Source organism: Hyla sarda, chromosome 8, assembly GCF_029499605.1.
Source record: "Hyla sarda isolate aHylSar1 chromosome 8, aHylSar1.hap1, whole genome shotgun sequence".
In the NCBI taxonomy this organism is placed as follows: domain Eukaryota; kingdom Metazoa; phylum Chordata; class Amphibia; order Anura; family Hylidae; genus Hyla; species Hyla sarda.
In genome coordinates, this window is record NC_079196.1 from 101885911 (window position 1) to 101912566 (window position 26656).

General features: G+C 42.6%; 1 protein-coding gene across 2 annotated transcripts in view; it reads right to left on the reverse strand.

Annotated features, from left to right (window-relative positions):
- The window catches only part of LOC130283890 (alpha-aspartyl dipeptidase-like), a 287142-nt gene that overhangs the window by 192802 nt on the left and 67684 nt on the right, over positions 1-26656 (reverse strand). Inside the window, exon 2 of one of the 2 annotated variants that reach the window (XM_056533576.1) lies at positions 16105-16228. In XM_056533576.1, the coding sequence (XP_056389551.1) occupies positions 16105-16127 (23 nt within the window). In that variant the 5' untranslated portion in view covers positions 16128-16228. Of the gene's footprint in view, positions 1-16104; positions 16229-26656 lie in introns of those variants that run through there. The other variant, XM_056533579.1, reaches the window with a different exon arrangement.

Sequence of the window (26656 nt, forward strand, 5' to 3'; positions counted from 1 at the left end):
GGGAATCTCGTCCCTCATACACTATAAACTTGCAAGTGTACCCGGAGGTACTCTCGCAAAGTTTATACATCTTCACGCCATACCGCGCTCGCTTGGTAGGGATGTATTGCCGGAAGCTGAGTCTCCCCTTGAAGCTGATGAGAGACTCATCAATAGCGACCTCCCGCCCCGGGACATAGGCCTCCCAAAATCTGGCCCCGAAGTGATTGATGACCGGCATGATTTTATACAGGCGTTCATACGCAGGATCAGTTCGGGGGGGACATGCCGCATTATCAGCATAATGCAAACATCTCGGAATGGCCTCAAACCGGGGACGTGTCATGGCCATACTGTAGAGGGGTGTCTGGTAAAGGACGTCCCCACTCCAATATTGCCTGACAATATTATATATAATATATATATTTATATATTTAATAGTTTTTTAACGAGACCCATATGCAGCACGAGGCCCCAAAAGGTCCTCATTTCGGCTGCATCGACTGGAGTCCAGCTGCCGGGTCTAGCTAAAAATGAGACCGGGTTAGCGGCGACGAACTGTTGGGCATACAGATTCGTCTGTGTAACCATCAAATTAACAAAGTCGTCACTGAAAAAATTACCGAAAAAGTCCATTTTAGTGAACCCGACAATGTTAATTTTGATTCCTGAGTTGCCAACAAACTCAGGAATCACAGGATCGTTATCCGCTGGCTGAGTCCAGACAAGTTCTACGGTACAATGTACCAGTGAACTTGGCTGGGGGGCTTCACTAGTATGAGCGCCAGGGGGACTCATACTAGCATGGGGCACAGGGTCAAGGGCAGAGTAGGTTTGCGGCGCCGCATGGTGGCTCATCATCTGAACTAGATGATGAGGAGTACGATGAAATAAGGAAGGTGGGGTCTTCATCGTCCTCTGAGATGCTTTCAGAGTCGGAGGCAAGTATGGCATATGCCTCCTCCACCGAAAACCGAAAACTCTCTGCGGGCCATTTCCCTACTCTAATGTGGTTACGGGGGTTTGTGTGTATGGGGGGGGGGGAAACTTTATTTGTGTATGTGCTGCGTGTGGTGTGGTGCGATACTACCTCCCTAACCCGCCCTAACCTAACCTAACTAAACTAACCCGCCCAAACAGAAAATAAAAAAATATATAAAAAGGGGACTTCTTTTTTTAAAAGGGGACTTCTAGCGTAAAAAAAGCCCTGCGCCCAAAAAAAGTGTTTATCTAATCAGTGGTGTGCGCACTGATTAGCGCTTGTGGCGGCAGGGGGCGCAGAAGTCAATGGGGGGTCCGGCCACTCAGCCCAGAACAGTGGCTGGTGGCTTGTACACAGACCCCCACACACAAAAAAACGAAAAATAAAATAAAAAAAACGCTTAACCCCGAAAAAATGCACCCACCTGAACCCCAAAAAAAATGGTGATCAGTGATAAATCACTGACAGCGGTGGGACAGGCTGCACACACAGGTACGGTCTGTCCACACAGTACGCGCCTGCCACTGGTGGCACGGACCGCCTATGGGTGCAAAAAAAAAAACATTAACCGAAAAAAGTGCCTTTACCACAAAAAAAACGCTGATCAGTGATAAATCACTGACAGCGGTGAGGCACGCCGCACACACAGGTACGGTCCGTCCACACAGTACACGCCTGCTACTGGTGGCACAGGCCGCCTATGGGTGCAAAAAAGCGCTAGAAAACCCGAAAAAAAGCACCGGCACCACAAAAAAAACGGGTGGGCTTTAACAAATGGTGGCGGACCGTTCTTTTATAACTAAGAGGGTCCACACACACGCTTGTGGGAAAAAAAAAAAGATCTGCGCCAAAAAAAAACGCTGGCGGCAGACCGCAGCGACCCAGCACGGCCGGGGTCACGCAGCTAAAGGTGCTACGGACCCACGGACACTCACTGAGGTACACCAAAAAAAAAAAACTTTTTTTTTTTTTAACCCTAACCTGTCCCTACCTAATCTAAAGCTAACCCTAGGGGATTTCTGTGCCAAGGGGCCACAGAAAGGGAGCAAGGGGCACTTTTTTTTTACTGAGGGGATGGTGGGCAGCACGGGGCTCCGTCCTGCTCACCAGATCTCTGTGAAATGGCGGGCAGAATGGAGCAACATGCTCCTAGCCCCCACCATCCCCTCCCATTACACTGTGATTGGTGTGGCCACTTTGGCCACCCAATCACACTGTAGTGGGGGCGGTGGCAACAATGCCAGCCCCCAGTACAGAACTGATGATGATTGGTGGTGTATATTACACCACCATTCATCATCTATATCCGGGTCACAGGGTCACACGTGACCCTGATGACCCGGAACTGCTGCAGAATGCCAGTAAGTAGTTACCAGCGCCCTGCAGTGATCTCCGGACCTCCTCCGGCACACCTCCGGTGGCAGGGAACGGAATCACAGCGCATCGCTCGTCTGAATTGACGAGCGATGCGCTGCGATCGCCGACATGGGGGGTCATCATGACCCCCCTGGGCGATATGCCGCGATGCCTGCTGAACGATTTCAGCAGGCACCGTGCACCGGCTCCCCTCCAGCTAGCGGCGGGGGGCCGGGATTTGACAGGACGTACTCAAACGTCCTGAGTCCTTAAGGACTCTTAAAAGGGGCCGTTTGAGTATGTCCTGCATCCTTAAGGGGTTAAAGGGGTACTCCGGTGGAATTTTTTTTTTTTTTTAAATCAACTGGTGCCAGAATGTTAAACAGATTTGTAAATTATGTAGAAGATGTTCGGCACTGCCAACTTCTGTACCTGGGAGCTGATGGATACTAAGTTGCTGTTGCGGGGGGAGGATTCGGTGGTGCTCGGACTCACGTAGAATATGACATCAGTGCATAAGAAGAAAATGAAAGGTCGGCACTCACCGGATTTCCAATTCAGCAGGTTTTATTGCACAATACTCACAGCCATAGCACAGTTCTAGGGGAGACGACGGATGGTGACAAAGGGGGGTACCACAGAGAGGCAACACCAGTGTTTTGCACTTAGTAGTGCTTCAACGGGCCTAACTCTACACTGGAACGTGTCATCTTCTTATACAGGTGAGTTTAGTAATTGGACCTATCACCATTAAACACACCTTGTGACGTTAAAAGAAGGAGGGGAGGTTGCTTTATCAAGCTTTCTCCTACTTTGATCTAGCTCGTTGTTCAGACTGCCAAGACTGGTATCATAAAAACCCTCTAGAAGCAAACTGAGACGTCGACTTTATCATTAAGTACTAAGACTCCTGTTGCATCGGTAGCAATTATCCATTGTGTCTCTCTTCTAAGGAGGTTTTTATCAGATCTCAGTCCCGGCCGTGCAGCAACTTTTTCTATTCCTGCGAATCTTAAAGATTCGCGACTTCCTCCATAGGCTTCTACTACGTGGGAAATAAACCTGGGAGCCCCCTTTTTAGTACGCAGAGAGTAAAAGTGCTCTCTAATTCTAGCGCACATTTGTCTGATTGTTTTTCCTATATAGTAGAAGCCGCATGGGCAGAATATGACATAAACAACATTTTTTGACTTACACGTAATAAGTTCGCTAACCGTATGGGTGATTGGACATATTCTGAATGTTTGCAAGCCAAGGTTGTATTTACAGAAGTTACAATTTTTACATTGAAAATTCCCTGTTGGTATATGGCTAGTTAACCAGTCTGTTTTTCTCTTTTTTTCATTTTCTTTTTGTGTATTCTGTGCTTGTTTCAATACTTCACCTATTGTTCTAGTTTTCCTATAGGAGATTAATGGTTTATTTCCTGCCATTTCTTTAAGATCTTCATCTGTCTCTAGTATATACCAGTTCCTCCTGATTGCTCTCTCTATCGTTTTATTTGCAGGTGAATTTTGAAATGTGAACGTGAACCTATTTAATGGTGCGTTTTTTTTGTTTTTTTCTGCACAACTCTTCTCTATTTTTTCTATCTGCTTTCTGTCTCCCTTTCTTTATTAAATCTACTGGATAGTTGCGTTCTTCTAGTCTTTTTTCTAATTCTGTTGCCTGTTTCTGGTATGTTGAATCTTGTGTGTTATTTCTTTTTAAACGTAGAAATTGTCCATATGGGATACCATTTTTAACTGCTTGTGTATACGAACTTTGGTAGTGTCGTGTTCTTTGCCACATCCTTTCTGTAGCCTTCACTTATTAGTTTCCCTCGTTTTACTGTCAATTTGATGTCTAGGAATTCTAATGTGTCTCCACCATATTGGTGTGTAAACGCCATATTGTAACCCTTGGCATCGTTTAGGTAATCTACAAACTGGTAGAATAGATTTTTGGTCCCTGACCATACTAACAGAATATCATCCACGAATCGAACATACATTTTTATATATTTAATGAATGGGTTGTCGATGATATATGCTATGCTATTCTCAAAATTAGCTAAATATAGATTAGCATGTGTACAGGACACCGGTGTCCCCATCGGGGTATAGGTGTCCTGTCTATACCATCCACCTTCATACACAAAGGTACTGTTGTGTAGAATGAACCTAAGAGCATCTTGTACAAACTGAATATACTGTTCAGAGTTCTCTGTTCTTTTTAAGATCTCAATCACAGCCTGTACACCCGTATCATAGGGGATACGGGTATACAGGCTAGTGACATCGATGGAACATAAGCTCCAACCTTCTTCCCATGGAAGGTCATTCACTATGGACAATAGGTGACCAGTGTCTTTGATATACGCTGGAATAGTAGGCAAAATGGGACAAAGCAAAAAATCTATATACTGGGACAAGTGCTCAGTCACCGAGCCGATCCCCGCCACGATAGGTCGCCCAGGGGGTCGGCTCAGTGACTTATGCACTTTGGTAGATGATACCATTAACGTCACAAGGTGTGTTTAATGGTGATAGGTCCAATTACTAAACTCACCTGTATAAGATGATGACACGTTCCGGTGTAGAGTTAGGCCCGTTGAAGCACTACTAAGTGCGAAACACTGGTGTCGCCTCTCTGTGGTACCCCCCTTTGTCACCATCCGTCGTCTCCCCTAGAACTGTGCTATGGCTGTGAGTATTGTGCAATAAAACCTGCTGAATTGGAAATCCGGTGAGTGCCGACCTTTCATTTTCTTCTTAAGCACAGATTTGTAAATTACTTCTATAAAAAAATCTTAATCCTTCCAGTACTTATTAGCTGCTGAATACTGCAGAAGAAATTATTTTCTTTTTGGAACACAGAGCTCTCTGCTGACATCACGAGCACAGTGTACATGCTGTCACGCCCCCTCTCATAGGCTTGCATTGAGGGGGCGGAGTGTGACATTACACGAGGGCGGAGCCGTTATGTCACTATGCTCCGTCCCCGTGATCGCCAGTAATCAGACCCAAAGCGAGCACGCTCCGGGGGCTGATTCTAACGGAGTGCGGCGTGGAAGATCACGGGGGTCCCCAACAGTGGGACCCCCGCGATCAGGCATCTCATCCCCTATCCTTTGGATAGGGGATAAGATGTCTTAGTGCCGGAGTACCCCTTTAACCTGTTAAGGACCCATGACGTACCGGTATGTCATGAGTCCGCTCCCGTTCTATATCGCAGGGCCACGGCTAACAACGTCGGGGCCCGTGGCTAATAGCGCGCGGCATTAATCGCGGTGCTGCACGCTATTAACCCTTTAGACGCGGCGTTCAAAGTTGATTGCTGTGTCTAAAGTGAAACTAAAACGTTGCAGGTTAGCTCAGGTAGCTGTTCGAGATCTCCGCAGTGAAATCGCAGCATCCCGAACAGCTTACAGGACAGCTGGAGGGTCCCTACCTGCCTCCATGCTGTCAGATCGCCGAATGACTGCTCAGTGCCTGAGATCCAGGCATGAGCAGTCAAGCGGCAGAATCATCGATCACTGGTTTCCTATGAAAAGCCACTGATCTGTGTAAAAGATCAGTGTGTGCAGTGTTTTAAACCCCCTATGGGAGCTATAACACTGAAAAAAAGGGCAAAAAAAAGTGAATAAAGATCATTTAACCCCTTCCCTAATAAAAGTTTGAATCAACCCCCCCCCCCTTTCCCATTAAAACAAAAAAAAAAACTGTGTAAATAAAAATAAACATATGTGGTATCGCCGCGTGCGGAAATGTCCGAATTACAAACATATATATCATTAATTAAACCGCACGGTCAATGGGTACGTGCAAAAAAATTCAAAAGTCCAAAATAGCGCATTTTTGGTCACTTTTTATATTATAAAAAAAAGTTATAGGGGTCAGAAGATGCCAATTTTAAATGTATACATTTTCCTGCATGTAGTTATGATTTTTTTTCCAGAAGCACGACAAAATCAAACCTATATAAGTAGGGTATCATTTTAATCGTATGGACCTACAAAATAAAGAGAAGGTGTAATTTTTACCGAAAAATGTACTGTGTAGAAACGGAAGCCCCCAAAATTACAAAATGGCATTTTTTTTTTTCAATTATGTCTCACAATGATTTTCTTTAACGTTTTGCCGTAGATTTTTGGGTAAAATGACTGACGTCATTACAAAGTAGAATTGGTGGTGCAAAAAATAAGCCATCATATGGATTTTTAGGTGCAAAATTGAAAGAGTTAAGATTTTTTAAAGTTAAGGAGGAAAAACTAAAAGAATGCAAAAACGGAAAAAACCCTGGTCCTTAAGGGCTCATGGACCAAACCCATTTTAACCTTAAAGACCAGAGCGTTTTTTGCACATCTGACCACTGTCAATTTAAGCATTAATAACTCTGGGATGCTTTTGCTTTTCATTCTGATTCCAAGATTGTTTTTTCGTGACAAATTCTACTTTATGTTAGTGGTACATTTTTGTCGATACTTGCATCATTTCTAGGTGAAAAAGTCCAAAATGTTATGAAAAAATTGAAAATTTAGCATTTTTCTAAATTTGAAGCTCTCTGCTTGTAAGGAAAATGGATATTCCAAAGAACTTATATATTGATTCACATATACAATATGTCTACTTTATGTTGGCATCATAAAGTTGACATGTTTTTACTTTTGGAAGACATCAGAGGGCTTCAAAGTTCAGCAATCTTTTTCCAATTTTTCACAAAATATTCAAAATTTGAATTTTTCAGGGACCAGTTCAGTTTTGAAGTGGATTTGAAGGGCCTTCATATTAGGAATACCCCAAAAATGACCCCATTATAAAAACTGCACCCCTCAAAGTATTCAAAATTCAGTAAGTGTGTTAACCCTTTAGGTTTCACAGGAATAGCAGCAAAGTGAAGGAGAAAATTCAAAATCTTAATTTTTTACACTCGCATGTTCTTGTAGACCCAGTTTTTGAATTTTTACAAGGGGTAATAGGAGAAAAAGCCCCTCAAAATGTGTAACCCAATTTCTCTCGAGTAAGGAAATACCTCATATGTGTATGTCAAGTGTTCAGCGGGCGCAGTAGAGGGCTCAGAAGGGAAGAAGCAACAATGGGATTTTGGAGAGTGAATTTTGCTGAAATGGTTTTTGGGGGGCATGTCGCATTTAGGAAGCCCCTATGGTGCCAGAACAGCAGAAAAAACCCCACATGGAATACCATGTTGGAAACTACACCCCTCAGGGCACATAATGAGGGGTCCAGTGAGCCTTAAAACCCCACAGATGTGTAAATGGAAAAAAAAAAAATTTCACCAGAGTGCAGTTTTGTTCCCCAAAATTTCCATTTTTACAAAGGGTAATGGGAGAAAATGGCCCCCAAAATTTGTAACCCCATCTCTTCTGAGTATGGAAATACCATATGTTAGGACGTAAAATGCTCTGCAGGCGAACTACAATGCTCAGAAGAGGAGTCCCATTTGGCTTTTGGAAAGCACATTTTGCTGAAATGGTTTTTGGGGGGCATGTCGCATTTAGGAAGCCCATATGGTGCCAGAACAGCAGAACACCCCCCACATAGCATACCATTTTGGAAACTACACGCCTCAAGGCACCTAATGAGGGGTCCAGTGAGCCTTAACACCCCACAGGTGTTTGACGACTTTTCGTTAAAGTTGGATGTGTAAATGAAAAAAAAAATTTCACTAAAGTGCAGTTTTTCCCCACAAATTTACCATTTTTACAAAGGGTAATGGGAGAAAATGCCCCCCATTATTTGTAACCCCAACTCTTCTAAGTATGGAAATACCCCATGTTAGGACGTAAAATGCTATGTGGGCGCACTACAATGCTCAGAAGAGAAGGAGTCAGATTTGGCTTTTGTAAAGCAAATTTTGCTGAAATGGTTTTTGGGGGGCATGTTGCATTTAGGAAGCCCCTATGGTGCTAGAACAGCAGAAAAAGCCCCACATGGCATACTATTTTGGAGACTACACCCCTCAAGAAACATAACAAGGGGTACACTGAGCCTTAACACCTCACAGGTGTTTGACGACTTTTTGTTAAAGTTGGATGTATAAATGAAAAAAAATTTCACTAAAATGCTGTTTTTTCCCCATATTTTATATTTTTACAAGGTTAATAGGAGAAAATGACCCCCAAAATGTGTAACTCCATTTCTTCTGAGTATGGAAAAGCCCCATGTGTGGACGTCAAGTGCTCTGCTGGCGCACTACAATTCTCAGAAGAGGAGGACCACCATTGAGCTTTTAGAGAGAGAATTAGTTTGGAATGGAAATCAGGGGCCATGTGCGTTTACAAAGCCCCCCGTGGTGCCAGAACAGTGGACCCCCCCCCCCACATGTGACCCCATTTTGGAAACAACACCCCTCACAGAATTTAATAAGTGGTGCAGTGAGTATTTACACCCCACTGGCATTTGACAGATCTTTGGATCAGTGGGCTGTGCAAATGAAAAATTAAATTTTTCATTTTCCCGGACCACTGTTCCAAAAATCTTTCAGACACCTGTGGGGCGTAAATGCTCACTGTACCCCTTACTACATTACATGAGGGGTGTAGTTTCCAAAATGGGGTCACATGTGGGGTCACAATTCTCTCCAAAAGCTCAATGGCACTCCTTCTCTTCTGAGCATTGTACTGCACCCGCAGAGCACTTTACATCCACATATGTGGTATGTTCTTACTCAGAAGAAATGGGATTACAAATTTTGGGGGGATTTTTTCCTATTTCCCCTTGTGAAAATGAAAAATTTAGGGTAACACCAGCATTTTCCCATCCAAATTTAATGAAAATTCTTTGAACACCTGTGGGGTGTTAAGGCTCACTATACCCCTTGTTACATTCCGTGAGGGGTGTAGTTTAAAAAATGGGGTCAGGTGGGTATTTATTTTTTTGCGGTTATGTCATAACCGCTGTAAAATCAGCCACCCCTGTGCAAATCACCAATTTAGGCCTCAAATGTATATAGTGTGCATAGTCTCACTCCTGAGCCTTGTTGTGCACCCGCAGAGCATTTTACGTGGGGTATGGGGTATTTCCGTACTCAGGAGAAATTGCGTTACAAATTTTGGGGGTCTTTTTTTCCTTTTATCGCTTGTGAAAATAAAAAGTATGGGGCAACACCAGCATGTTAGTATAACATTTTTCATTTTTTTACACTAACAGGCTGGTGTAGCCCCCAACTTTTCCTTTTTATAAGGGGTAAAAGGAGTAAAAGCCCCCAAAATTTGTAGTGCAATTTCTCCCGAGTATGGAAATACCCCATATGGCCCTAAACTATTTCCTTGAAATACGACAGAGCTCTAAAGTGAGAGAGCGCCATGCGCATTTGAGGACTAAATTAGAAATTGCATAGGGGTGGACATAGGGGTATTCTACGCCAGTGATTCCCAAACAGAGTGCCTCCAGCTGTTGCTAAACTCCCAGCATTCCTGGACAGTCACATGCTGTCCCGAAATGCTGGGAGTTGTTGTTTTGCAACAGCTGGAGGATATGTTTTGGAAACACTGCCGTACGACACGTTTTTCATTTTTATTGGGGTAAGGGGGTGTATGTTTAGTGTTTTCCACTTTATTATGTGTTAGTCTAGTGTAGTGTTTTTAGGGTACATTAGCACGGGCGGGTTACAGTGAGTTTCCCTCTAGGAGTTTGCGCTGCTGCTAAAATTTGCCGCAGCTCAAACTTGAAGCAGGAAACTCACTGTAAACCCGCCCGTGTGAATGTACCCTGTACATTCACATGGGGGGCAAACCTCTAGCTGTTTCAAAACTACAACTCCCAGCATGTACTAACAGACCGTGCATGCTGGGAATTGTAGTTTTGCAACAGCTGGAGGCACACTGGTTGGAAAACCTTCAGTGTGCCTCCAGCTGTTACAAAACTACAACTCCCAGCATGTACTGATCACCAAAGGACATGCTGGGAGATGTAGTTATGCAACAGCTAGAGGTACACAACTACAACTCCCAGCATGCCAGCATGCTGTTTGCTGTTTGGGCATGCTGGGATTTTCAATTTTGCAACATCTGGAGGGCTACAGTTTAGAGACCTCTGCACAGTGATCTCCAAACTATGGACCTCCCGATGTTGCAAAACTACAAATCCCAGCATGCCCAGAGAGCAAACTGCTGTGTGGGCATGCTTGGAGTTGTAGTTTTGCAAGATCTAAAGGGCCACAGTTTAGAGATCACTGCACAGTGATCTCCAAACTGTGACCCTCCAGCTGTTGCAAAACTAGAAATCCCAGCATGCCCAAACAGCTGTCTTGTCATGCTGGAAGTTGTAGTTTTGCAACATCTGGAGGGCTACAGTTTAGAGACCACTGAATAGTGGTCTCAAACTGTAGCTCTCCAGATGTTGCTAGGCAACTCACCGGCTTCTGTAGGATCCAGGGAGCCGCATAGCTGTCCTCTTCTGCCGCCGTTCGCCGCTCGCTGCTGCCGCCGATGGGTAAGTGGATTTCGGAGCCGGTCCTCGTCGGTTTCCCCATTCTACCCGGCCTATTGTGGGTGGGCAGAACAGGGAAACCGAAAGCTAACCTAACCCCCCCCGCCCCCGATCTGCTATTGGTCGTCACTTCTAGATGACCAATAGCAGGGATAGGAGGGGTGGCACCCCTGCCACCTCACTCCTATCTTTTCAGAAGGATCATGGGTTTCTTGGACAACCCCGATCCCCTTTATTTTCTGGGTCACTGGAGACCCGTATTACCCGGAATAGCCGCAAATCGTCGGTGTGAATTCACCGGCGATTTGCGGCGATCACCGATATGGGGGTTCTCAGGACCCCCTGGGCATTTGCATGGGGTGCCTCGCATGGGTGCCTCGCAGCGGGGACCAAAATTCCCACAGGCGTACAGGTATGCCCTTGGTCCTTAACCCCTTAAGGACGCAATGTTTTTCAGTTTTTGCACTTTCGTTTTTTCCCCCTTACCTTTTAAAAATCATAACCCTAAAAATCCATATTATGGCTTATTTTTGCGTCACCAATTCTACTTTGCAGTGACAGTAGTCATTTTACCCAAAAATTCACGGCGAAACAGAAAAAAAATCATTGTGCGACAAAATCGAAGAAAAAATGCAATTTAGTAAATTTTGGGGGCTTCCGTTTCTACACAGTGCATATTTCGGTAAAACTGACACCTTATCATTACTCTGTAGGTCCATACGGTTAAAATGGTACCCTAGGTTTCATTTTGTTTTACTTCTGGAAAAAAATCATAACTACATGCAGGAAAATTTACACATTTAAAATGTCCTCTTCTGACCCCTATAACTTTTTTATTTTTCCATGTACAGGGCGGTATGGGGCTCATTTTTTGCGCCGTGATCTGAAGGTTTTATCGGTACCATTTTTGTTTTGATCGGACTTTTTGATCACTTTTTATTCATTTTTTAATGGTATAAAAAGTGACCAAAAATACACTATTTTGGACTTTGGAATTTTTTTACGTGTATGCCATTGACCATGCGTTTTAATTGATGATATATTTTTATAGTTCGAACATTTACGCATACGGCGATACCACATATGTTTATTTTTATTTACACTGTCTTATTTTTTTTATGGGAAAAGGGGGGTGATTCAAACTTTTATTAGGGAAGGGGTTAAATGACCTTTATTAACACTTTTTTAAACTTTTCTTTTGCAGTGTTATAGCTCCCATAGGGACCTATAACACTGCACACACTGATCTTTTGCACAGATCACTGGCGTGTATTAACACGCCTGTGATCAGTGTTTTCGGCGCTTGACTGCTCCTACCCGGATCTCAGGCACGGAGCAGTCCCTCGCCGATCGGACACCGTGGAGGCAGGTAAGGGTCCTCCCGGTGTCCTGTAAACTGTTCGGGACGCCGCGATTTCACGATCGCGATCGGTGATGTCCTGTTTTAGCCGCGGGCCCGGCCGCTGACTGTGTGACCCCGCGGCATATCGCGGGAGCCGGCGGAGGACGTAAATATATGTCCTTCGTCGTTAAGGTGTTAAGTACCAGGGAGCAAGGGTGTACCTGTATGCCCTTCGTCCCCAAGAGGTTAAGGGGTTAAAGAGACACATGTCAGATTTGAAAAAAATGGACTGGGTCATAATGGCCAAAACTAGCTGGGTCATGAAGGGGTTAACACTTTAAGAGTTAGACACTGTTACTTACACCAACTATTGTTTGGCTTACTTTAGGCTACATTTTTACCAAAAAATTGTGGTACAAATCAATACATTTGCAAATTTATTTGACTCTTTACTGAGCCCCAGTTTGTAATTGCCACTGAATTTATAAAACAAAAATAGACAAACAGAAAAACAGCCTCACATCCACAATTTGTATTTTGATCTACTTGCTTCTCAGCATAAATTCAAAAACTAACAGGTTGTTTGTGTACATTTTGATCAAAAAGTACAAGCCCACTCGCCACGTCAAGTGGGTCCCTAACGTAACACTGGCGTAGCGCCGGGTGGCGACCACTGCCTCCGAAACACCAAGCCCACTGGGGGAATGACCCAGTGGCCAGGCAGCCCCACTGCTGCCCAACCAAGCCCCTGGCTCTGGGCCACACCACCCCACAGACAGAGTATCACAGAAACAATGGCTGACACAGAGTACCACACCAGTGCAAAAACCTACTATGTGCTCCCTGCCAGAGGGCTGGGAGAATGCTAGGAGAAATCCCATATACAGTCTCCTGCTAATTAAAAATGCATGGGCGGAATGAGGTGGAGTGCTGGCTATGAAAGAGGTGACAGACTACAATTGTAAAACAAAACGGGTGTGGGACTGTGCGGCATCACACTTGTGTGGTGCTGTGCGGCCCCCATTGCTGCCGCAGCGCCGTGTCTGTGGGGAGGCGTGGCCCTGGGACTGGTTTGAGTGGCATTGGGGCTGCTCTGCCAGTGGGTCGTTCCCCCTGTGGACACTGGTATTGCGGCGGTGGTGGTCGCCGCTCAGTGCTGTGGCATTTTATGCTAGGGACGTTAGGGATCCCCTACTTACAGGTGGCTGTGATGTGGCTACCGGGTTTGCACTTCATGATCATAAAGTAAACTACCGACCTGTTAGTTTAATAAATGTTGCTGAGAAGCATTAGATCATTGTGCATGTGTTGATGTGCGACCATGTCTGTTTTCTCTATTTGAATTCTCATTGTGTTTTCTATCCCCCTCCTTTTTTTTTTTTTTTTTTTACTTGGTCAGCACTCTGCCCCTCGCCCTCAGCCCAGGCATATATAAATTAATAGGAAGCTGCACAGGGCCCCTTTCTTTCTGGCAGACTCCCAGTCTCAGACTGAGAGCACATGGTGAGTGAGCTTTTAAACCTTGTTCACACTGGTGTGGTGCTGTACGGCGTCCATTGCTGCCGCGGCACCGTGTCTGTGGGGAGGGAGGCCCTGGGACTGGTTTGAGTGGCATTGGAGCTGCTCTGCCAGTGGGTTGTTCCCCCTGTGGGCACTGGTGTTGCGGCAGTGGTGGTTGCCGCTCAGTGCTATGCCATTTTATGCTAGGGACATTAGGGACCCGCTACTTACATGTAGCCATGACGTGGCTAGCGGGCTTGCACTTCATGATCTTAAAGGAGTACTCCGATGCTCGTTGTTTTAAGGGCAAACTAAGCCTAAAACAAAGTTATATAACATTGTAAATTACTTACCTTATCCATATGGCTCTTTTCCTGGTCTTCTCCCACATTTCTTCTCCGACCAGAAGCTGGCTCCTTTTTCTTCAATCCATGACGCTCGACCGCTGCTTCTTAGGCACCGCCGCCATCTTAGCCCGGTGACTCATCGCTCCCATGAGTCACTGCGGGCTCTGCCTCCCAGTCCCGAGTCGGCCACTCCCCTTCTCAGTAATATATTCATATATTCGCAGAGCTGAGCTGCCATAGGCTCAGCTCTGCAAACGCCTATCTCTGCGCTGCCTTCCAATCAGCGCTTACATTCTGCGCATGCGCAATCCTCCCTTTAGGCAGGAGCTGGCCGGATGTCAGGAGTGGGCATGCTGGGAGATGTAGTTTTTAGCAGAAACTTCGGGCAGCCATAAGAGGAGAACGGCTGGGCCATTTAAGATGATTGAGGGGTCGTTGAAAAGGTAAGTTAATGGGCTACATTGTGGTGGTGCATCGGAGTACTCCTTTAAAGTACACTAATGAACTGTTAGTTTAATATATTTGCTGAGAAACATTAGATCATTGTGCATGTTGTGGATGTGCGACCATGTCTGTTTTCTCTATTTAAATTGCCACTGAATTTAACCTACTGTTCTTCTACCGCTTCAGCAAAATAGAATTTCTTCACATTTTCCAGAAACCTCATATAATGAAATATAAAATCCCCTGATTTACAGAATTTAAAGTTGCCTTAGTAACGACTAAGCTTGTGAAATGATGACACTTTAAATACTTTTCTCTACCTACCATAATAAATTATAGATAAAATGGCTTAAATTGCCTTTATTCATGATAGACACATTGTTGCTTATTAAAATGGTCATTCTAACATTTATGTTTTAATATTTGAATGCAGTTCCAGTGTGGATTTAGAATAAGTGGGCTTGGAATGTATAAGCAATTTTGAAGTTTACTATTGGGCAGAAAAAGAGTTCTTATTAAAGGGGTATTCCGGGCAAAAACATCTTAAGGATAGGGGATAAGATGTCTGATCACGGGGGGGGGGGGGGAGGCGCTGCTGGGACCCCTGCAATCTCCCTGCAGCACCCGCATTCTATGCGGAGCTGCATCTCTAATTTCGGAAACCTCCGGGTTTCTGGGACTGGAGACGTGACGTAATGCCACGCCCCCTCCATTCATGTCTATGGGAGGGGACGTGATGGCCATCACGCCCCCTCCCATAGACATCAATGGAGGGGGCGTGGTGTGACGTCACGTCCCCAGTCCTAGAAACTCTGAGGTTTCCTAAACTAGAGACGCAGCTCCGCATAGAAGCGGGATAGGGGATAAGATGTTTTTGCCCGGAATACCCCTTTAAATATAAGGGAAACAAAGAAACATAGAATCCAGCTCTTGTGGAAATAAAATCCAAGATTTTTTTTTTATATATTCTCATGGGCTTCTGTATTTGACAATCTTATACATGTATGTGCATCTTTATTTGTGATGTTCTTTTCCACTGTGGAATGCATATACATATATCCTACCATTTTTTACATATTTTTAATATGGCATTTATTTATATGTCCATTTTTTCACCTTTCAATTTTTTCACTCCTTCTTTATTTTACTCTTTTAATAGCCTTCATAATATTTTATCCCATTTTTTCAAATCTATATCTGTTTTATATGCTTTTTATATGTACTAAGAAAGCTTAGCATATTTTGTGAACTCTGGTTATAAAGTTTGGAAGGAGTTAATACCATCGGACCACAGGACCTGTGTTCCGGTGTGATTGCTCCACCTATAAATATCCATGTCTTTCTCCTATTTGTTGCATGACTAAGAGTGCTCTCTGCGCTTAAAACGCGCAATTTCCTGTGTTCCTGTGTTGTCTTATTGGAATAAATCTTGGATTTTATTTGCACAAGAGCTGGATTCTACATTTCTTTGTTTTCCTGTCTGCTGGTGTTGTCCAGCACCTGGATCCGTGCTCCATCTGTCCAGGGAGGGGTGAGCTGGTCTTCTCCTTTCCTATTAAATATAAGCACTTGTGTTTACCAGAAGATGGGGTAGATTGATGTTACCACAGTATAACTTTTATTTTCTAGCATTCCAGCTCCAGACTTTAAAGGAAAACTGTCTGTACATGTTGGTACAGGTGTGAAGTGTGGGTGATACTGGTGATAACGATAGTTACCTACCCCCAAACCGTGCTCCTGTTCATCTGTTATCTTCTTAATCTGATGCAGGCTTCGTGCACAGCAGGAACAAGTTGACGTCACTGTTGATGCTTCTCTGCTGGGGCCCAATTTGCCCTACATCATTCTGAAAGTGAAATTAAAATTTTTGACTTTTTAGTGGAAAAAGGATCATTCAGGTTATATCAGCACACAAACTTCTTTCAAATCTGTAGATGAGAACAGTTTCCTATATTTTAAAAGTTTATCTCAAAGTTTATCTCAAATAAATGTCTCAATGTCCCTGTCACGAACCGAGACGTGCGGGTGGTAGGATTATCTATAAAATCACTATTTGTCTACACTAGACCGAAAATAATGATAAAAAATCCCTCTTAAACCACCCAATTTAAAAGGTATCGCTGCCACCACCTGTCAATTTCAAGCCGACAGGAAACTACCAATCCAATCTGGATATGCTACAATTCCCAAATATAATCTACTATCCCCAGTAGTATAAAAAAAAACAGGAAAAAGATTAATCCAAATCTATAATGTAGCCGAACAGGTAAGCAAATTTAAGACTATAACTTCAATCTCTTCAAGGACAATGTGCATCCGTTTTACCAGACATAAGGCGGTACTTAATAAATGAATGATTTATTATGAAAGAAAAATATTCACAGTACATGTAAAATAGATGTTAACAAGACAAAGTTTCACCATACAGAAAATAAAATAAATGGGAAAAACATAGAATCCTTACTTACAGAAAGTTACAGAGTTCTATTCCATGGGGTCTGGTAGGAAATGGCGTTTGGCATCCAAAATTAGATTTTGTACCCCATGCAAGCGCACCTTAGTCCCCCCAGGTCCATAGTTTTATACTCTGCTATACACAGATGACACCTCTATGTTCAGCCCCTGGGCAGGACAAGGAGGAGAGATAGATGCTGCCCACTTCCTCATGATAACTTTATGCCCAAAAAATAGGAAATGATCCCTAACTTTTATCATGGGTCAGGCACCCACATAATTTTGTTATATTTGGGTTCTCCATCAAATCCTCTCTCTAGGGGTACCTGACATGACCCCCTTATTGTGTACGGTTTACCCAGTGCGGGCAGATTGGGCAGGGATCAACACACAAGGGTCATGTGAGGACTCATTTTAAAGGTAATATGATGGAGAATCCAACCATATATGATAGGGCCAGGGACGCACTTCCCTGACCCCCATATTTAATATTGAAAAATATAGGATTTTCCAATTGGGTCAACTTCATACATCTCTTTCATCTATTGACACCCAGGCTGGTGCCTTGCTGGCTACAATGGTGTTACCTTTCCTGTCCTAGAGCAGCTGTGTTAAAGAAGATATCCCATGCAGCAAAGAAAAAAAAAATACCTAGCCATTCCATAGTATATTCACCTACCACCTCTCTGACATGTTTGTGATTTTTTTTCCACCCCCCATTCACCGGCTATTCAGCTCATAAATTCCAGTTACTTCCTGGTTATGGTGGCTATGCCTGTGATCTCAAAGACTACATTTCCCTGCATGCACTGCTCACATTTCCTGCTCTCAGCTGCCTGAGCAGAGAGCTTGTTACCACCCCTAACTTATGTTAGCCACTCCCACATAACACTGAGCTCCAATCATAGCCCTATACAGCAGGGTGGCCACGAGGAAACAAAATGTAATCTCAGTGCTCAGAGAGAGGGACCCTGGAGTTGAAGCTGCAGTTTTACACAGTAAAATCACTCCCTCTCCCTCCTGCTTTACAGTGGCACAATCACCTCCCCCTCTTCTCTGCCCTGCACTCCTCTCTCCCCAGTGCTCAGTGTGACAGGTCTATGCTGGCAGCTCCCTCCCCTCCCCCCTCTCCTCCGTTCTCAGTGTAAAAACATTAGCAAGGAGAGGGGAGAGAATCAGCCTGTTTGCTGACTCTGCTATGATCTGAATCAGCCGGCATATAGGCAGTACTGCTCAGCCAATCACTGCAGAACAGAGGGAGGACAGTGTGAATATTCATCAGATGGGAGGGGCTAAGGCCGAGCACAGGGAGCTCTCTGCAGCACAGGGGTTTTCTGGGTAATTGTCACGTCACGGCCCCGGGATGCTGCTGATAGCCTGAATAGGGGGTCGCAAGTCATGAAAACCTGGAACAGCTGAATTTCCTGTCAGACAGAAGAATGCAGAAAAGCTTGTTTCTAAGCAGCACTGGTAATGGAAGTGATTTACAAACCTGTATAACTTTACCTTCAGCACTAAAAGCTGAACAATTTTTTACTGTGAGACTTGTCCTTTAATGAACCCCCTGCTAGGATTAGTCATACCTATACCCAGGCTGGATAGACATGTAGGCTCCATGGTGCCCTGATCAAAAGAGAATTAATTATTGTTGAAATGCTAAACTCACAGGTAAGGGTAATTGAGTTTACAAGATGTACATACAAATGGACATTTTACAGGACATATATCACAAATGACAACAATCACCCTGCAACATGGATACATATTTTACCATGGTATATGACAGTCCCTATGGGCAATATGTGGGTGTTCATAAAAATTGCACGCATGATGATGATTTTAAAAAACATTCCTTTATTTTATGTGATGTTTTAAGAATAAAGGTTACCCCAATTCTGTATTATCAGAGGCATTCAACAAAGTAAAAAAAAGCAATGCGATTTGGTTAGTTCAAAATTATTTTATCTGGAGAACAGTGTTGTTGAAGGTATGGAGAATGACAGGCGTAAGAATATAAATAATAAAAGAAAGAAAATAATGATAATGATTTGATCAAGTACAAATACAATTTTATGACTGACTTCACCTGCGCAGGTAGAGATCAAGGGTATTTTAGACAAACATCGGTCGATCTTAAAAGATGACCCTATCTTGAAAGAAATTCTTCCATAGCAGCCTGGGATAACGTTTAGAATGTCTATGAACCTACCAAGTTTAAAGGGGTATTTCAGGAATTTCTTTTATTTGACTATACTACAGGGGCTGTAAAGTTAATGTAGTTCAGAATATAGTGTCTGTACCTGTGTGTGACGGTTTTCTGACAATTCTTCTGTGATTTTCACCCCAGTATTTATTTTTATCAGCATACAAAATGACTGTTGTCTCAGATTTTTCCCAGCTTGCAATGCGGCCGAGACCTGACTCACTAGTCAGCTGATGACAAGGAGCCTGTCTGCTTCAATGGGTGGAGGGATCGCTTGGTGGGAGAGAGATCAACTGCAACTAAGGCAACAGCTGTAGGCCCCTGATTGAAAACCATAGGTCTTTTGTTTCAATGGGTGGGGTGGCTGATGTGTGGGAGGGAGGAAAATGGAATTGTGAGATTTGTAGTAAAAAAAAGAAAAGTCAAACAGGAAATACAAGTTCACAAAAAGCTAGCCACTGTGTTATGGTAATATCACAACATAGCCATTTAGCCCCAAGACAAGCGCAGATCCTTCCTAAGCATGTCCATTACTGCCTGCCAGGTATGTAGTAAAATCACCTTATGCTGGATAACCCCTTTAATAGCACCAAGTAGATTAAAATTATTAACATTTACTCAACTCAAGAGTGAAAATAAAAATGAAAAGAATATAAATAGCAATAAAAATAAAGATAACAATAAAAATATGAATCATAATAAAACTGGCACCTATGCATGCAATAAATTAGTGTGGGTGACACTGATGAGAGTGTGCCTTTAAACAAAAAAACTTTAAGTAATCCCAAATTACTAATTAATAAAATGGCATAAAGGCTGGAGAATTTTTTGATTGTCTGGAATTGGGCCAAATTAAACAAGGAAGTAGAGAAGTTCACTTTTTGGCAGGCACCAAACTGTATAAGGAACGTGCCTCTGACTGCCGTGTTTGACTTTTCCCCTCCCCACCCCTGCTTTGGGGTTTTGGTTAGTATCTCCCAATTTGCATGGCAGTCTTATGTTTCAGGATGACAGTCACCCCTACCAATAAAAATGTATCAAGTGTCCTATAGAAGCCAAACAATTTTAACCAATGAGGATTCACCTCAGAATATATACCCTGGTGTTTCCCGGTTTTATTCCTCTTTTCAAGCCTTTTTTCCCTCCCTCCCTCCCTCCCTTGTTTTTGTGTTTGTTTATTTTCTATGCGACCTTTGTATGTTAAGTCATGGCATCATTATTGTTAGTATTCGCAGACATGCAGGCTGACTTGTTCCCCGGGCTCGGGGTTTACAGAACGCTGCAGGTCCAATCTGTACTATTTTATATGTTAAAATAAAAACTGTGGCCTACCCCACCCACAAAAAAGTAGTACGGTTGTTGTTGTTATTTTTATGTTTTTCATGCAAATGCTATCATATGTTTCCCTCTCCTCTTTCCCAAATTGTTAGTCACTGGAATAGGAGTAGAATGACCGTAGAGTGAGGAGTTTGTCCGGCGCAGAGAGGAACCGTTAGGCCAAGTTAAAATCAGAGGATTTATTGAATGCAACGCGTTTCGCTGCGCATGCGCAACTTCATCATCCTGCCTGATTAAACTGTGCATGCGCAGCGAAACGCGTTGCATTCAATAAATCCTCTGATTTTAACTTGGCCTGACGGTTCCTCTCTGCGCCGGACAAACTCCTCACTCTACGGTCATTCTACTCCTGTTCCATTATCTACCAAGGAGGGCTGCAGTGAACCTTACCATTCATATACCTTGTTGTGTGTGGGCGCGCAACCATCTTTGGTAAGCGGCTTGGGATTATCCTCCCCTTCCCCCACATAAAAGATCTGCTGATCACACACATGGAGCGCCTTCTTTCCTTTTTCTAAATTGTTAGTCACGGCAGTCTAGTAATTTGTTCTATAAAGCCTGAGAGAAGGTAAAAGAAAAAAATAAATAAAATAAAGAGAATGTGAGTGACTCTCCTTTTTGGAAGAATATTCATTTCATTAAAATTTTTGATTTAAAAGATGAGTTTAACTAATGTTGAATATTTATATCTTTGGAAATATGTTAAAACGCTATATGGTATAGAGAAGATACAAAAATGTAGATATTATCAACTTAGTCACACTTATAAATCAATGGGGATTTGAGTTAGTTCACCATTCAATAACATATAATTTTTTTTTTCTAAAATGTTAAAGCACTGGACACTTTATATAATATGATTTTACAAGCAGTATTTGTAAAGCCTCATATTTGGATCAGGATACAGGATATAGGGCAATTATGTTTAAAGCATGGGACCTAATCCTGAAGAATGTTAAAGGGGTACTCCGGCGCTAAGACATCTTATCCCCTATCCAAAGCTGTCACGCCCCCTCCCATAGGCTTGCATTGGGGGGGGGGGGCGGAGCGTGTTTGTCACACAGGGGCGGGGCCGTGACGTCACAATGCTACGTCCCCCGTGATCGCCAGTAATCAGACCGGAGCGAACATGCTCCAGGGACTGATTATAACAGGGTGCTGCGTGCAAGATCACGGGGGTCCCCAGCGGCGGGAACCACGCTATCAGGCATCTTATCTCCTATCCTTTGGATAGGGGATATTAGATATTACATCTAATGTAATATCGCCCATTCTCTTTTGAAAGACATAATAGAATTGATTGAATTTAGGCTAGGAAAATCTATGAACAGTACTAAAATAGTGGTATTAGGCTAGGTTTCCACACAGGTTTTTTTCTGGTGTTTTTTTTTTTTTTTTTTTAAACTGCCACTGCAGTTTTTGAGCCAAAGCTACAAAGTGTATTTAAAAGGAGCGGGAAATATAAAAAGAAGGACTTTTACTTCTCCTTCTTTATGAACCCACTTCTGCTTTTGGCTCAAAAACTGCAGTGGCAAACGCCAAAAACGCCATAAAAACCTGTGTGGAAACCTAGCCTTACTGTGGGAATCAGGCAGACTAGGAAATTAGGTTCTTTTACTTATAAAACATATCTCTTCTCATGTCATCATGTCATCATGTCTGACAACCTTTTTTAGTTCTAGGTTTCTTATTATTTACATAGGTGAAGTATATTTTTGGTTCTTTTTACATTCTATGCCAATCAATCCCTCTGTTGCAATATTCTTACAAAATGTATTCTTCTGCTAATAATGTTTTAATCACTCCCCACTACCTTTTGTTTTGGTAGTCTGAATTCTTTATTGTTTTTCACATTCGTAACTGTTTTAGTTAACCACATTGGTTTTCTTCTATTTCTAACACATTTATTATTGTAGGGTATGTGTTCTTCACAAGATAAACCAACTAAATTCATGATGGCCCAACTTAAACGAAGGAAGGAAAAAGTTTTTATCACCTCCATTCACAGCCCTGATGAAGACATTAGGGGAGATTTATAAAAACCTGTCCAGAGGAAAAGTACCTGAGTTGCCCATAGCAACCAATCAGATTGCGTGTTTCATTTTTCAGAGGCCTTTTCCAAAATGAAAGAAGCCATCTGATTAGTTGCTATGGGCAACTCAGCAACTTTTCCTCTGGACAGGTTTTGATAAATCTCCCCCATAGTCCAAGACACTCCCAAAATAGCAGCTGCTTTTCACTCCTATTACTTCTTCCTATTTAACAAAGTACATCAACAACCCCAGAAGAAAATAAACTCCCTTCCCAAGAATTTTTTGCCTCGATTAACCTACCACAACCCTTCAAGGACTCAAGCAGAATAATGATGCTCCCCCTTTACTGAGCCAGAAATCTCCGTTCCATGCCAAAAAAACGAATGCCCTGGACCAGTTGAGCTGCCACTGTATTATTATATCAATTTTAACCCCTTAACGTCCACGGACGTAAATGTATGTCCAGGTTTGGCGGTACTTTGCGCACCAGGACGTACATTTACGTCCTGTGTATGACTGCGAGCATCAGAGAGGTGCTCGCGTCATACACGGCAGGTTCTGGTAGCAGCCGGGGACTTGCTGGTAATGGCGGACATCCGCGATCGCGCGGATGTCCACCATTAACCCCTCAGATGCCGTGGTCAGTACAGATCACGGCACCTGCGGCAATGCAGCCCTGCCGCGTGGATCCGATCATCTGTAATGGCGGACGGAGGTCCCCTCACCTGACTCCGTCCGTCTCCCGGTGTCTCCTGCTCTGGTCTGAGATTGAGCAGACCACAGCAGAAGATAGCCGATAATACTGATCAGTGCTATGTCCTATGCATGGCACTGAACAGTATTAGCAATCAAATGATTGCTATAGATAGTCCCCTATGGGGACATAAAAAGTGTAATCATTTTTTTTTATAAACATATTTGGTATCGCCGCGTGCATAAATGTCCGAACTATCAAAATATAGTGTTAATGATCCCATACGGCGAACGGCATAAACGTAAAAAAAAAAAAAAAAAGAGTCCAAAAATGCTGCTTTTTTGTCACATTTTATTCCCCCAAAAATTCATAAAAAATGATCTAAAAGTGTTATATATGCAAATGTGGTATTGATAAAAAGTACAGATGATGACGCAAAAAATGAGCCCTCATACCGCCCTATATACGGAAAAATGAAAAAGTAATAGGTGGTCAAACTAGGGCAATTTTAGATTACTGATTTTGTACAAAAGGTTTTCGATTTTTTTTAAGCGGTAAAAAAATATAAAAGTATCTAGCCATGGGTATCATTTTAATCGTATTGACCCAGAGAATAAAGAACACATCATTTTTATCTTAAAGTGTACAGTGTGAAAACAAAACCCTCCAAAATGTGCAAAATTGTTGTTTTCATTTAAATTTCCTCCCTATAATAATATTTTTTGGGGTTCGCCGTACGTTTTATGGTAAAATGAGGGGTTTCATTACAAATGGCAATTTGTCACCCAAAAAACAAGCCCTTATATGGGTCTGTAGATGGAAATATAAAAGAGTAATGGATTTTAGAAGACGAGGAGGAAAAAACGAAAATGCAAAAATAAAATTGGCCTGGTCCTTAAAGGGGTACTCCACAGCGCTTGCCAGCGCCAAAGGTCCTCCGGCAGCTTGTCTACATCGGCGCCTGCCAGCGCCAACAGCCCGTGATGACCACCACCGCTCCACACTAAGAACTTTGCCAGGCTATCTCTTTGCTATCATCTGGGACCGCCGCACAGAGGACCCAGTGCGCCTTACCCTTACCATCCAGGCACTGCCACAACAATATCTGCTTACAGTGCGGTCTGCCAAAGTTGTTACATAAGACCGGTAACATATTTGAATTGCTACAAACTGTCTAGCATAAAATAAGGACACATTTTGCTTACGTATACGTATTTGAATGTGGTAACTAGCCACCTAAATAGCATATTATTTTAGCCTCGTACGTGGCTTGCTTTGTGCAATAGGTATCTGCTTATCTAGAATAGGCATTTCCTTGTTGCACACAAGAAACTACTATTCATGCCAGTGGTATAACTATATACATATTCTTTTATGCATTAATATCTATTGCCTGTATCTTATGTGTTCTCCACACAGGGCCCTGTGAGGAGTAACCTTTTATATTTTCATTTTAATAAATTCAACTTATTATTATTAAAGCACAACCCAATATTATTTTTTATAATTGTAAACCCAAATTTAGTATATCTATACTCACCAGGTCCGGGCACAAGTATTTGTTTCTGGCTTTTCCTTTCTGCAACTAAGGTATAGCTGCATGCCCTAGTTTGACCTTGGTGTGTATTAGTAATTGTGAGCTGCACATACACATTTTTCTTTCCTAATTTACAAATCTGTTTAACTTTCTGGAGCCAGTTGATATATTAAAAAAAAAAAGTTTTTCCTGGAATACTCCTTTAAGGGGTTAAAGAATTCTTATTCCCTCAATTAACTTAGATATTTAATGAAGCTTTACAAGATGTCTCTTTCTCTCCCCAATCTTATCACATCTGCAAACTTAAAGAGTACCTGTCATCAAACTATATTTTCTAAACTAACTCAGGTTACATTCCCTAACTACTGCTAACAACCATCTTGCCCTTAAAAAAAAAAATTCTGAACATGGGTGTTCCCCAGCAGGAGTAGCGTCACTGAAGCCTGCGAGAGCTTTGCCTTGTCATGCCCCAAATGCACTTCCTGAGTTTAGTCTCCTGCTAGGCTTGGAGGAGACGAAACTAACTGTTTGACTTGTGGCAGTGAAAAGAACAGAGCCACCTGGTGGGCGTTTTTTCAATCACATTAAAAAAATATAAAAGTGGAGAATTTTAACAGCAAGTAAATAGCAAAGTGTCTTATAATTACATAAGGAACAATATATAAAAAATTTTGTGACAGGTACTCTTTAAAGGGGTACTCTGGTGGAAAACTTTTTATTTTTTTTTTTTTTTTTTTAAATCAACTGGTGCCAGAAAGTTAATCAGATTTGTAAATTACTAAAATCTTAATCCTTACAGTACTTATTAGCTGCTGAATACTACAGAGGAAATTATTTTATTTTTTGGAACACAGAGCTCTCTGCTGACATCATGAGCACAGTGCTCTCTGCTGACATCTCTGTCCATTTTAAGAACTGTCCAGAGTAGGAGAAAATCCCCATAGCAAACATATGCTGCTCTGGACAGTTCCTGAAATGGACAGAGATGTCAGCAGAGAGCACTGTGCTCGTGATGTCAGCAGAGAGAACTGTGTTCCAAAAAGAAAAAAATTTCCTCTGTAGCATTCAGCAGCTAATAAGTACTGAAGGATTAAGATTAATAGACGTAATTTACAAATCTGTTTAACTTTATGGCACCAGTTGATTTAAAAAAATAAAAAAAGTTTTCCACTGGAGCACCCCTTTAAGGGAACTCTATAAATTGTACTACATCCCATTAATGAGGAAAATCACCAGCTCTTTATGGACAGTCCCTTATGTCTCCTGGATATAATAATAAATAAATCTTATACAATGCATACTTATGCCCAAACTGTTGCATGTATCACAAATACTCGCTATACAATTGCCAGATTCCTTTTTCACCTCAATTAGGAAGCTTATTTCTGAACTTATCTGGAGATCCATGCACCCCAAAATAGCCTTCACAACCCTGATCAGATCAGACACAGAATGGGGGATAGGACTGCCAGACCCAGCCTCTTATTATAAAGCAGTACTTATAAACAGAATAATAGAGTGGATACATCAACCTGAACACAAACTGTGGATTCAAATTGAAGATGCAACTTTCCCATTGCCCCTCCCTAAACTTTCCTTGCTCCATGATAAGCAATTCTCACGATTTAGGAACATACTATCAGGCCCCACCTGGAAAACGTGGTAGATGGTTCACAAAAAGCTGCCACTTTGTACATTCCCTCCCACTGCCTTACAACTGTGCGACCTCCCGTTAGGTGTCGATATTAAATCTGAGCAGGTGGTGCTTCATGGATGGATCTCTTTAGGAAATCCATGCACAATCTTGAAAACATAAAACTACAGTTCTATGACTTGTCAACCTGCTCATTAAGTTAAATTATGAAACATAACCCCAGAGACACTACACTTTCCTGGTTTGAGAAATTATTATTACAAAAAGAAACCGCTAAAGGAACTGTTTTGGTCTCGGCAGGTGGTGGATCCTCTGTGCCTGTGTGGATGATGACGTGAGCCTTGCCAGGGAGCAGAGTCTA